A 13,365-nucleotide genomic window follows, 5' to 3' on the forward strand; every position below is an offset into this window, starting at 1 on the left:
TTAGAATCAAAGGGCAGATAAAGAGCTTTCCAGATGAGAAAAAATTAAAGGAGTTCATCATCACCAAACCATTATTATATAAAAAGCAAAGGGACTTATTTATGAATAAGGGACTTATTTATGAACAGTAAAATGGCAATAAATACATATCTCTAAACAGTTGAATGTGAAAAACAAATGAAGCAAATAAGAAAAACAGAGATAGAATTATGGTAAAGAAGAGCATTTTGATGGTTGTCAGATGGGAAGAGGGGTGTGAGGAAATGAGTGAAGAAGTGAGGGGATTAAGAAGTACAAATAGGTAGTTGCAGAATAGCCATGGGGATATAAAGTACCGTATAGGAAATGGAGTAGCCAAAGAACTTATATGCATGACCCATGGACATGATAAATGGGGGGGTTGTCTCAGGGAGTGGTGGGGGGGTGGGTGAAGAGGGGCAAATGGGGAAAATTGGGGCAATTGTAATGGCATAATCAATAAATAATTTTTTAAAATTATGGGCTCTAGAATCAATATCAATTCTACCATTTACTAGCAATATGTCCTTTTCTCATAGGTAATGTGGGAAATATATCGCACAGGGCTATTATGAGAGTTAAATGCAAAGTATTCAGAATGAAGTATAAACTGAATCATTGGTGGATATTAGCTTCAGTGGATGTTAACTACTACCCTCACCTTCACCACCCATTTGTGCTAGTACTAGCACAGCTACCACTGCTACTTATCCCCCTTCCCCAGCTGGCTCCAACCACAGTGCTCCTCTTTATCTTAATGGATCATAACAAGGAGAGGTGATTGTTATGGACCTAATATGTGTAGATGCTTTATAGGTACTTTGCATGTGTTATATAGTTTGATCCTGGCTATAATCCTTTGATGTAAGGCTTGTTATTTTCTTTAATTTCTATGTAAAGTAAGCATTTAAGGTTAAATAGTTCATTACATAGTCTCACGACCACTAGAATTTGTAAGAGGTCAGACTTGATGACCCCTTAGCTAAGCTTCTCTGTGTTCTGCCTTCCTACTTTGTATATAACCTGGTCAGACACTTGAGAGTCAGCTTTAACCCTTATTTTCTCATCACAAATCCCCCCAAATACAACCAATTATCAAGTTCTGTCAACTCAACCTCCTGAAAATCAGAAAATATCTTCATTTCTTTACCTAGTTATCCTAGGTCCTGCCTCCATCATCTCTTATTTATATGACTACAACAGCCTCCTAATTTGTTTCTTGATTTCTTATATTGCCCCCCTGCCACCTGTTCTCTACAGAGCACAAGGTCTGTATGTTTTTAAACAATGCTATTCTAAGACACTTTTCTATCATCTTTAGGGTCAAGTTCAAAGTTCTAAATATAACTTCAAGGCCTTTCACTGTCTGGCTTTTGTTATCTTGTTGAGCTTCATGCCTTGCCACTTCCCCCATAGTAAGCCAAAATTAGATTATTTTGAGTTTCTGTATCATGCACAAGGAAAATGGTGCAGCTTGGGTATAGGTTTCTTCATGTAGCTTGCTTTCATTCTACGCACTTATCAATTCTGAGGTTAGTACTCTTCTCAGTATAACACTGTGTCCCTCTTCAGTTCTGACTCATGACACACTTGTGTTTATTTGACTGTCACAGACCAGAAGCCCTGTGGGCACAGGGACTACATCTTCCTTATAGACTGCTGTATCTCCTGTGCCTAGCATAGTGCCTGGCATTGTACTCATTAAAAAATGTAGATGCTCATTGTGTCATTTTGGAGAACTAAAGATATTAAAACATATTTTATGACCTCCTGAGACCATGCATCTCACTAGCAACAATTGTATCAGTTAGCAGTACAGACTTTAGTCCAAATTTGAATTCAAGTCTTCCCTCTGCTCCTTACCTGCTCTGAACCTCAGTTTCCTGTTCTATAAAATGAGGATGAGAAACGTGTCTACCTGCTAGGGTTGGGAGAACAAAGCATGCTTGTTACAGACTGAAAGGGGGTTCTTTCACGTGGCGCCTTGGTATAAAACCCAACAACTTGTGTTGAGAAAAACAGGTCTTTATTTACAATATTCCAACCTGGAGAGGGCAGTGAGCACCAGCTCAGAGCCCTGTTCTCCCACAGGACCCAGCACTTCCCTTGCTCCTCAAAAGGCTAGAAAGCCAAACACATTCCCAGAAGTTCCCCATCTCTTTTCTGTCAGCTCTGTCTTTCAGGATCTGGGGTACAATGTCATCAGCCTCCATATAACAGTCTAGGAAAACATGTGCTATGTTGCACTGGATCATGCATGGTTCTCTCTTTGCCTTTTCAAAGCCATATGATATTCTCCCTTTCAAAGCAGCATGGAGTTCTTCTTGCCAAAATGCCTGCTGCCTATTTTCAAATCCCTGACTGCATCCTGTGACACAGTGGGCATGGTAACCAGTTCTGACCATTCACAGAACCTTGCAGAGGATCTGTATGCTCTTTCCTGACCATTCCATGGTCAAAACCCCTCCCATCTCCTTTCGGCCGTGGAAGAACCAAAACCATTTGCATAACTAAGACACTAGCTACTAGCCATAGTTATGCAAAGGCATCTTTAAAGCTGTTCCCTTCTCCCCATCCCCCAACCCACAGGATATGGGGATTTTTTGGGGATCCCCACTCTGTAACATGCTGAGTGCCTAGTCCAGTGCCTGAACATTGTAAACAGTCCTCAGGTGATAGGTTTTCATTTGAACTTGGGTTTCCCAACTTTCAGAGTAGCATCTGGCTTATGACCATGTACTTGTGACATTGTCAGAGCAGTGTCTACTGATAATTGCTTTGAGCTATTGTTCACAGAATAAAAAACTAGAGAATAAAGACAATTCCATTAGGGAAATCCTCCAAGTTTGAAAGTGTTTTATCTAGGGATTCTTTCTGACTATAAATATCTAGAAAGACTAAACTGTTCCAAAGTCTAAAAATACTAGGAAAAATTCTCAAAGTTGCTTCATTGTTATATAAAAGAGAATGATTATATGGTATTCCCTCATTTATCGCAGGTATTAAGTTCTAGACCCCCACATGATAGGTGAAAATCCGCGAAGTAGGAACCTTACATTTATTTTAGTATTTATATATATTTTAAAGCTTTATAAACCCTTCCCACACACTTATAAACCGTTTCAAGTCCCTTATTAACCTTTCCCACTTTCTTATTAACCTTTTCCACACTTTTATGAACACTACTTATGTTGTTAAACATATTCTACATTCTTAAACCTATGTAACTTTAACAACATACGTATACAGTACTGCAAAATCCCGCAATATAGTGAAAAATCCGTAATAAATAATTAAATATAATATTTTTAAAAATCCCGTGGTACAGTGAGGCCAGAATAAGTGAACCGTGATATAGTGAGGGACTACTGTATATTGACTTTAATGAAACCCTCTATCTACTTAGTGTAATTACTTATGTGCGGGGCTCGGGAACTGTCAAAAATCGTTTGTGTGTGTTACTGACTTCTTATGGATCGCAGTGCCTATAATATACAGATTACTTTCATTTGATAGGAGGATAAATATAACACTAAATGACAAGTTTCAATGAAGACTTAATGCTTTTACTGTATATCACAAATTTGAGCATTGCTTTTAAAAATGAATTTATTGAGGATATTTTGGAAGCAAGTTGCCATAGGTATATATCCTGGCTCCCCTACATCTTACCTTTATGACGTTGGACAAGTTTATTCATATATCCAAGCTTTGGTTCCTAATCTGTGAACTGGAGACACTGTTGGCTATCTTAAGGATTTGCGTGGAAGATAAAGTAAACTAAAGTGTGAATCACTAAGCACAACCCTCTTTTCTGCTTACAAAGTCCAGTAGACATCTTATTCTCAATATTATACCAAATTAAATTGGTAAGAAGTCTATTTGAAATATTTGTTAGCTCATTGTAAAGGTAACTGTTCAGTTTGGACTTGCACATTATCCAAGGAAAATAATTCATGGTGAATTTTTCCATAGTTCAGCTTTTTAGATGTATTTGCCATCTACTACAACAGGAAAATGTGTGAATTATAGTTCATGCTATTTAATAGAAATAGTGAAATCTTGCAGTAATTAAATCTAATGTTTGACGCAAAAAATCAACTTTTGTTATCAATATTTTAGTGAGTTTTTTTTCGAAATTCCCAGTGGCTCAGCCCCATTTATTTTGCTATCATTGTGGCAGATCTGTTCCTGAGCTACATAGCCTCATGTAACTACTAGTTAAGGAGGATTTTGACAAACTTCCTGTGGTATAACTACCCACAAAGTAGAAAATATGAATTTGACTATTGTTTGCAATTATTATTGATACTCAGCTATTATTAGTGCTCTAATTGCCATGGGAAGTGTGTAAAACAGAGCAGAGCTAACTCCTTGGCATATTGGAGTATTTGTTTCAAGAAATTATTGGGAAGTACATTTATTAAAAGACATCAACATGTGCTTGGCTATTGGCTTTTATACGTTATTGCTTTTCTCCTAATATTTTCCTCAGTTAATTCTTTGCTTAACTGATGTCTGTACTCTCTCTCTCTCTCTCTCTACCTCCCTGACAGTCTTTTCCCTATAAAAGGACCCATCTGTCTAAGGTAGAGATTCTCTATTTTTATGTACTCATTGGTCACTAAACTGCATGGAATAGACATACTTATCACTTAGAAGTCTCCTTTCACTATGCTTTTTCAATACTATGGTGTTTGGTTTCCGTTAAGTAAAAAAAAAATTTTTTAAGTCTGAATTCAAGCACTCAAGAATGTCTAATTTCTAATCATAGTCATAGGGCAAAGTATTCATTTTAAAATTGCTAATTCATAGTAATGAAAAATCATACTTGAATAACTGATGCTCTTTGTAATACATAACTAAACGAAGATTAAGGGAAAGGAAATCTTTGTAGAAAATTGACTGATTTTCATTTGATTCTATTAGACTTGAATTTGAGCGGCAACAGCGTGAAGAACTTGAAAAATTAGAAAGCAAAAGGTAAGCCTCATGGGTTCTTGAGTTTTAACACTACTCTTGTTGTGGAATCTTGTGTTAATGTCCTAGATTGACCTCATCTGTGTCTGTGATGTACAAGTCTAATGACTATAGGCCATTTTTCTTCAGCTGGTTAGTTTTACTTCTTGTTTGAACTTTTTAAATAGTTCATCTTCAAATACTTGTGAGAAAGGAGGAATCAAGTTAGTAGGCAAATTTGATACACTCATTAAATTTAATACACTTTTAACTCAAAAGTCTATCTTCCTTAAAAATATCAGCTGCGTTTTTCAGAAGCTGAATGACAATTCCTCTTCCTTATGACTCCCCCTTTTAAACATCTTCCCTTATGCTGGTTGGCCATTTGTACTACCTTCTATAATCCACTTCATATTTTGTGCTCACTTTTCTTTTGGTGTGTGTATGTGCGTGCATATCTGGTTGTTTTATTGATTTGGAGAGTTTTTGTATGTTCTGAATATAATTACTTGATTAAAAATCTCTTTTTTTCTGTTCTATTTAACAGTCCAAGAAATGGACTGAAATATCTGTGTAGAAACTAAAGCCATAGAAAATCTACAAAGTGAATATTTGTTTTCTAGAATCTGGACTTTAAGTGTTACAGATGAATTGGTTTCCAGCATCGTATAAGATAGATCCTTGGTGGATCAGGAGAGGGAGGCTTTGTATCAGTGCAGGTCATTTGTTCTCCTGGACAAAACATGACATGCAACCCCTGGAATCATGCATTTACATGTCCTAATGAAGACTGGTATTTTCAGTTTTCTTTATTATAAGCTAATATTTAGGACCATTTGGTGATTACTGTCTTTCCTAAACTAGTGATTAAGTGCTAAATAGCATGTAGTTATTTGCGCAGGAACAATGAACTGTTGATTATCTTGACTTTGATATTTGACCCCAATGAGTTGAAGATAGCATATGCATTTTTATTTAATGTCATCTCATAACAGAATTTCTGTTGCTTTTTAGTCATTGGGCTGAGTAAAATTATTCACATTTAAATTTAAATTGGGCATGGTTCTTTTGCTTTGAGCTCAGGGGGCTTTTAAAATTATATCATGCGTAACACATTATGCTTATAGACTCTACAAAGAAATGATATGAGAGGCTACTTCGAGAGATTAGGCAAATGATATGTTGGACATTTATAGAGTAAAAAAAATTAAATGGCCTCCTACTGGAAATGAAAAGGCAAGCAGTTCTCCTTCATTTTTATTGTAATGAAGGTTTGGCTTTATACTGTGTATTCATTTTCAGAGCATTTCAGTTAGGGTAAAGAGAAACATTTGAACACAGTGGTCAGATAATGATCAGTCGACATTTTGCATTTCAGGAAACTCATAGAAGAAATGGAGGAAAAGCAAAAATCAGATAAGGCAGAACTGGAGCGGATGCAGCAGGAAGTGGAGAGTCAGCGCAAGGAGACAGAAATTGTCCAGCTCCAGATCCGCAAGCAAGAGGAGAGCCTCAAACGCCGCAGCTTCCACATTGAGAGCAGGCTGAAGGATCTGCTTGCAGAGAAGGAAAAGTTTGAAGAGGAAAGGCTGAGGGAGCAGCAGGAAATTGAGCTGCAGAAGAGGAAACAAGAAGAAGAGAGTTTTCTCCGCGTCAAAGAAGAACTGCAGCGGCTCCAGGAACTCAACAACAATGAGAAGGCTGAAAAGATCCAGATATTTCAAGAACTGGACCAGCTCAAAAGGGAAAAGGATGAGCAGTATGCCAAGCTTGAATTGGAGAAAAAGCGGCTGGAGGAGCAAGAAAAGGAGCAGGTCATGCTTGTGGCCCACCTCGAAGAGCAGCTCCGAGAAAAGCAGGAGATGATCCGGCTCCTCCGGCGCGGGGGGGTGCAGCGGGTGGAGGAGGAGAGGAGAGACCTGGAAGGCATCCGGGAGTCCCTTCTGCGGGTGAAGGAAGCCCGTGCTGAGGGCGATGATGACGGTGAGGAGTTAGAAAGGGCTCAGCTGCATTTCTTAGAGTTCAAGAGGAGGCAGCTGGTCAAGCTAGGCAACCTGGAGAAGGACCTGGTGCAGCAGAAGGACCTACTGAAGAAAGAAGTTGAAGAAGAACAGGAAATCCTAGAGCGTTTAAAATCTGAGAGTGAAGAAGAATTTAGGTTGTTGGAAAAAAATGATGATAGTGTCATATATGTCACTCAGGTGGCTCAGGATTTAGAGAAAATAAAGCCAACAGAGTACAGGCTGCAATATAAAGAACGCCAGCTCCAGTACCTCCTGCAGAATCATTTGCCAGCTCTGTTAGAAGAAAAGCGGAGAGCATTTGAAATCCTTGACAGAGGCCCTCTCGGCTTAGACAACACTCTTTATCAAGTAGAAAAAGAAATGGAAGAAAAAGAAGAACAGCTTGCACAGTACCAAGCCAATGCAAACCAGCTGCAGAAGCTCCAAGCCACCTTCGAATTCACTGCCAACATTGCACGGCAGGAAGAAAAAGTGAGGAAAAAGGAAAAGGAGATTCTGGAATCCCGGGAGAAGCAGCAGAGGGAGGCTCTGGAGCGCGCTGTGGCCCGGCTGGAGAGGAGGCATTCGGCCCTGCAGAGGCGCTCCACCCTGGGCCTGGAGATCGAAGAGCAGAGGCAGAAGCTGGCCACTCTGAACAGCAGCAGCAGCGAGCAGTCCGGGCTGCAGGCCAGCCTGGAAGCTGAGCAGGAGGCGCTGGAGAAGGACCGGGAGAGGTGAGGCAAGAGCAAGCAAAGCATGGCATAGCGTTGGTGCCAAGTATATTGCACATTTCCTGCCTCTCATAGTGAGTAGTGAGTCCTTCACTTTTTAAAAAAGTGGTTCTTTTAGCTTTTATATTCATTAGTACATAGGCCAATGCTTATTTGCCTGAGAAGAATACCCCTAAACATCCTTTACTTCCTCATTAGGACCCTTGTTTTAGAATCATTGGCCTAAAGTTGAAAACAACCCACAAACAAAAACAAAGCCCTTGTCCATTAATTACCCCACTGACCTATGGAATGTGTATGTTTTAATATTTGATAAATATGGGAGACTGAAAACATCCAGCCTTGATTCCTTCCTCCTTTTCCTTCCTTTGTTCTGGTTTGTCTCCTCCCTTCCATTTCCTTCCATTTCTCTCCCCTCTCCCACTTTCCCTCTTCTCCTCCCCTTGCTCGATCCTTCCTTCCTTCCTTCCTTCCTTCCTTCCTTCCTTCCTTCTTTGCTTTCTTCCTTCTCCCTCCTTTCTCTTTCCCTTTCCCCTTCCTCATCATCAGCCTCAAATCTTCTCCCTGACTAGCCTGAGTTACAGCAAAGCAACCCCCCACTGCCTTCACAGATACTGCTTTCCCGACCTGAGATGGAAGGAAACATACTTTTCCCACCCTGATGATTCACAGTATATATTTGAGGGGAGGCCCTAGGATTCTGTATTTAAAAAGAAACAACCAAACAAAACTCTGCATATGATTCTGAACCCACTAGTATGTTCAAGTATGTTTGATGATTATTTACTGATATTTCTGTTGGTGTTGTGAAAAATAAAACTAGGAAGTAGCACTATTTTCATGGTAAAGAATATTCTCTTTCTTTACCTATCCCTTATCACTGCTTCTCATACAGTAGGTTCTCAAAATGAATAAATGCATGAGTTGGAGAATGCTTTTTCTGCTTGCCCTGAAGACATGATACCAAGACTCCCAGGATGACTTAGGGCTACCTGCTGTGCAGACATCACCTGATTTGTTGTCCTGAGAAGGGGCTTCATTGCTAGCTCAGCCCTTCCTGCTATACTGACCTTGGGCAGGATCTTTCATCTTTCAGCCAGTGTCCTCACCCTCATAGGAACAGGAGAGTGAGATCAGGGTTCTGCATTTTCTTAGCTCCAGACCTTTGTTCAGTTGAGATCTAACAAGCCCAGGTTGGAGGGCCTGGAACACTGCTTCCTCCCCAGCATTCCTCCCACCCATAGTCCCTCTTTTTGACATTGGCAGAGGCCTGGGATCCATGCTAACAACAAGGCAAGGCCTGCTCTGAAGTGTTTGTGGAGCCTCCATCCATCATCTTGCCTGAAAAGGTCTGGACAACGTCCTTTCAAATTATCTGCTTATACTGTGGATTCTACTTACAATTACTGTACTCTCTGGTAATTCCCTCAGGCAAAACACCGCAAATAATAATCAAAAACCATACTGCTATTACTTCAGAGAAATAGGTTAGAGGTTTAAGAATATGATTGCAGGTATGTTATGTAAATGAAATTGCTGGACAAAACTCCAGCCCCAGGAAATTTAAAGTAGTGGAGGGCAGGCTCTCAATTTGTATCCTGCAGTGTGCAGTAAAAATGCAGCATGAGCTTTTAGCTTATGTCCCTGGCTCTTGTCAACTGGCTTCGCTCCCTGCTATTTAGTATTAATACTCTGCTGTAGTGGATATAGTATTGTGATTTCCATGGAAGTGATTTCGCCAATGTCAGCATTCCTCCAGCAGCCTCGCATAGGAGGCTTTTAGTGTCATGTGTTTTAATGTAATATACTTTGCTAAGATCTAATTCATGCCAACAAATCTGAGCTCTTTGCTCTGGCAGTGATGTTCCTGTGGGTTTTTTTGTTTGTTTGTTTGTTTTTTGTTTTGTTTTGTTATGTTTTGTTTTTAGTGTTTAATTATCTCTCTGAGTTCTCATGGCTAAGCCAGGACCTGCCATACAGCTTGAGTCGGCCACTTGTGAAATGCACAAGTGTGCAAAATTAAATTCAAGTGGAACCAGATCAGAAAGCAGTGCACTGAACTTGGCTTTGCCTGCCGGTTGCTTTGTGAACAAAATTTAATACATTTCCTGTCTTTTTAAAATTTAATTGTTATATAACCATTGGGCACAAATGTCAAGCAGAAAGTGGCAGAGCTACAACTTGAATCTAGATTTACTTACCTCCCAACTCTTAGCCTTTTGTCTTCTTATCTGCTGACATAGGATAGTTCTTCATGTGTTGCAACCTTTTCTATAAATCCTGCTCAGCCTTCAGGGCCCACTCGAACCCCTTGCTCTGTGGAGTCTTTCCCATGGTCCTAGCCCTGAAGGATGTCTTTGAACAGCTCCCCTGAGTGACATCTCAATTATAGATATTGGCAGTTACCTACTTATATTCAGTTCATTTTCCTTATGATCTCTGAGACTGTTAATATGATTCCCTAGTTATTGGCCTCAACACCTGGCCTCTGACATCACTCTTTAATGCTCTTTTTCTGTTCTTTGAAAATATTGTATGTTCTGCAAGTTGATGCTTAGTAAGTACTTGCTACTCAGTAGACAGGTGAAGAGCTGAGTTAAGCAGGGCATTGCCTCCCATGGAACCCATGAGTGCTAACCTTGGTGACCCCACAGTCTCCTTTCAACAGTTAAGAAAGTGGCTTTCATGTTTGGGATAGAGCAGTCAGATTGCTGCTGGTGACATCAGAGAGCCGGCCGTATTATGGTGTGCTAGTATCTGAAGCTCGAATCCCTGAGTTTTGGAGCTGGATGAATTTAGAGAGACTACTCGACTATTTCATTAGTTACCTAAAGACATTGAGACCCAGATTTCATTAACTTGCCCTAGTTCACACACCAAATGGTCTGCAGCCCCTAGCTGTGTCTTGTGTTCCTGGGGACCAAGTTCACTGGCAAACTGAATTCTGTAGCCTGATGGCCCTGGATTCAAGTATGGCTGGGTCAATGGAAGAACAGCCTTACAGACACATGACCTCATATGAGATGTATTATTCATAGGAAATAAATGTTTGGTTCCACAGTTTATTTTTTATATGAGATTCTTAAGATACTCAGCCTGCTTTCCTACATCTCTCATCTTTTTGCTTTTTCTATACTCTCTGGCTTAGCCAAAGTGGATTCCTGGTTTTTGTGGCTTAGCTTCTGTGTTCATGTTGCTTTCTGTATCTGAAGAACCCTCCACTGTCATCCGCAAAGGTCCGAATTCCTACTGACCTCTGAAGATTCAACTTAGAACTACCTTGTCCATGAGGTTCTCCTACATTGATGGTTAAAAAAAAAAAAAAAACTCTTTAATGCTTAGATCTCTTTTGTGAGACAGAAATAGTACATGGGATCTTGATAGACAGTAAACAATTGTTTTATTGAAGCCAGGGTAGGAGGCTCAGAATCCTGCTTGGAGCACAGTGGGAATATCTTTGCCTTTGAATGTAAAACTCTCCAGTTTCTGAATGCCTACAGCACTTGATCTGAACCCCTTTTGTGGCCCATTACCACCTTATACCTTGTCTTTTAGGTATGCAGCACCTTTTCTTTTAGAAAGTAAAGATCTTTGCACAGTTTTTGTCTGGATTGCCCATGGTTTCTAGAACAATGTCCCAATAAATGATGATGCTCAGGAAATACCATTAATGAGTGAATTTATGTAACTTCCATCTCTGTAGGTTGGAACATGAAATCCAGCAGTTGAAGCAGACGATCTATGAGGTCGATGGTGTTCAAAAGGGGCATTTTGGTACCTTGGAGGGAAAGGCTGCTCCTTCCAGCTTGTCGTCTAATGCTGAAAAATCTCACCTGGTTCCTCTAATGGATGCCAGGTACTAGACATTAAACTGATGCCATGTGGTTCAGTGAGCCACTGTACCTCATTTTGGCCAATTTGCATAGGGAGCGGTCTTTCAGAGTTGACAAGTAATTCATGACTTAAGAGATGTGCTTTTGTCTCCATCAACCCTGCCTGGCCAATGGTGGGTTGAGTTTCATTTAAAGGGAACCAAGGACCTGAGAATGGGCCAGCTAAATCTAAAGAATGCTGGTGCAAGTAGTTTGTGCAAGAAGGTAGAATTAAAAGATCCTGGGAAACCAGCTCATCCAGAAAGAGTGACGCACAGTTGAGTTGAGAGGGACAAAGAAATAGAGTTAACTGACTTGTATCAAGAAGAAGGACCTTATACTGACAGTTAATTTACAGAAGTCATTGATTACAAATAGATGAAGTCTGTTACAAAAACTGTACCAGTATATTCAGAATGATCATGAATAAAATAACTATGTATCTGATGATACTATAGTAAAATGACGTTCAACTTGGGTGGCATTGTCAATTGCTCTGTGGCTCAGAGCACTGATAAATTAACTCAGTCATTTTTTGCCTGTAAGAAACTTGATTACTTTTTTGACCGCATCATGTCATGGGTATATTTCAAATTAGACAGTCCTGAGCCCTGAATATTAGGAGATACATATTTAGATATCAAAATGTACTCAGAATAGTATGAGCCTCTGTAGCCCTTTACAGATAGGCCTGCATAATCCATGGGGCTAGTTTAAAAATTAAGTAAAAGTCCATTTGTACATGGCCTTGGCTCAGGTTCAGTTGCACAGGACTTTATTTTCAATACTAAAAGGTAAATACTGCATTTTATTACTCTCACTCCATTCTTCTGGGCTATCGTATATAAAATATTAATCTGTTTACCCAGCAGTTCAGAAAATCATTTTGCTGTGGTCAGTCCTACAAAGAATATTTATAGGACTATACATGTGCTTAAAAAGGTGGGATCAGGATTTTTTTTTTTTTTTTTTTTTTTAGTGTGCTGAGAAAAAATCATGAAAAACAGTTCATTTTAACTATTACAACTAGGCAGTGTCTAGAGGAAGGAGAGTCTAGAACTGGGTAAGATTTCCATCTGAGCAGTGTGACCACTTGAAAGGTTTTAGATGGAAATAAAATTCCGTAGTCTGCTTGGATTCTCTGGGTGGGTGGTTGTACTTCATATAATTTCACCTACATTCCATGAGGTATGAAATATTCAGTTGACAACTGCCTCAAAAGTCAGCTGTCTCTGGTTTACACTGTCTTGGCCCTGTGACGTAGGTAACCCAGTTGGAGAGAAGAGACAGAGTAGGCACAATGGCAAGATATTGTTTCCTTGGGATAGTGAAGATCCATGGAGATTACGTTTGCTTCTTTTTTAAAAACTTTTAATCCTCTTAAATGACTTTGTGATGTGAGCAATAACTATCACTGTTTTATGTGTGAGGAAACCAGGGCTCATTGAATGAAATGTTGGGTCTCAGAGTCAGGGACTCATGGTTGGAGGCTGGGGAGCCTTCAGAAACCAGGGTCTGTGATTCTCCCCTACCTGGTAGCAGGGGATCACTTAGTCTCCCTTCTATTCCCCAGGTTCTGTTACGCAGCCAGTTCTCTCTCACTTGGAGAAAACAACAGAAAGGGAACAAATGGCACTAGAGAGGAGACAAATGTTTAAGGTCCAGAGTTGTTGTTCTGTTTGGTCTTTAAAATGAGAGTTTCTTGTTACGAAGGGCATAGTAAAAAAGCTGTTTCCAACGCCCTGTGTGGTTAGAAGTGTTTAAGTACCCCCATCTCCACTG

General features: G+C 39.9%; 1 protein-coding gene across 5 annotated transcripts in view; it reads left to right on the forward strand.

Moving 5' to 3' along the window:
* Positions 1-13,365, forward strand: part of KIF16B (kinesin family member 16B) — a 313,474-nt gene that overhangs the window by 200,524 nt on the left and 99,585 nt on the right. For 2 of the 5 annotated variants that reach the window (XM_090286026.1, XM_090286028.1), the window contains exons 18-21: positions 4,575-4,607; positions 4,948-5,001; positions 6,356-7,714; positions 11,415-11,567. In XM_090286026.1, coding sequence (XP_090142152.1) covers positions 4,575-4,607; positions 4,948-5,001; positions 6,356-7,714; positions 11,415-11,567 — 1,599 coding nt within the window. The remainder of the gene's footprint in view (positions 1-4,574; positions 4,608-4,947; positions 5,002-6,355; positions 7,715-11,414; positions 11,568-13,365) is intronic. The other 3 variants (XM_090286027.1, XM_090286025.1, XM_090286029.1) reach the window with 2 other exon arrangements.

The sequence above is a fragment of the Furipterus horrens genome, unplaced genomic scaffold (genome assembly GCF_987537825.1).
Source record: "Furipterus horrens unplaced genomic scaffold, mFurHor1.1.pri manual_scaffold_8, whole genome shotgun sequence".
Classification (NCBI taxonomy): Eukaryota; Metazoa; Chordata; class Mammalia; order Chiroptera; family Furipteridae; genus Furipterus; species Furipterus horrens.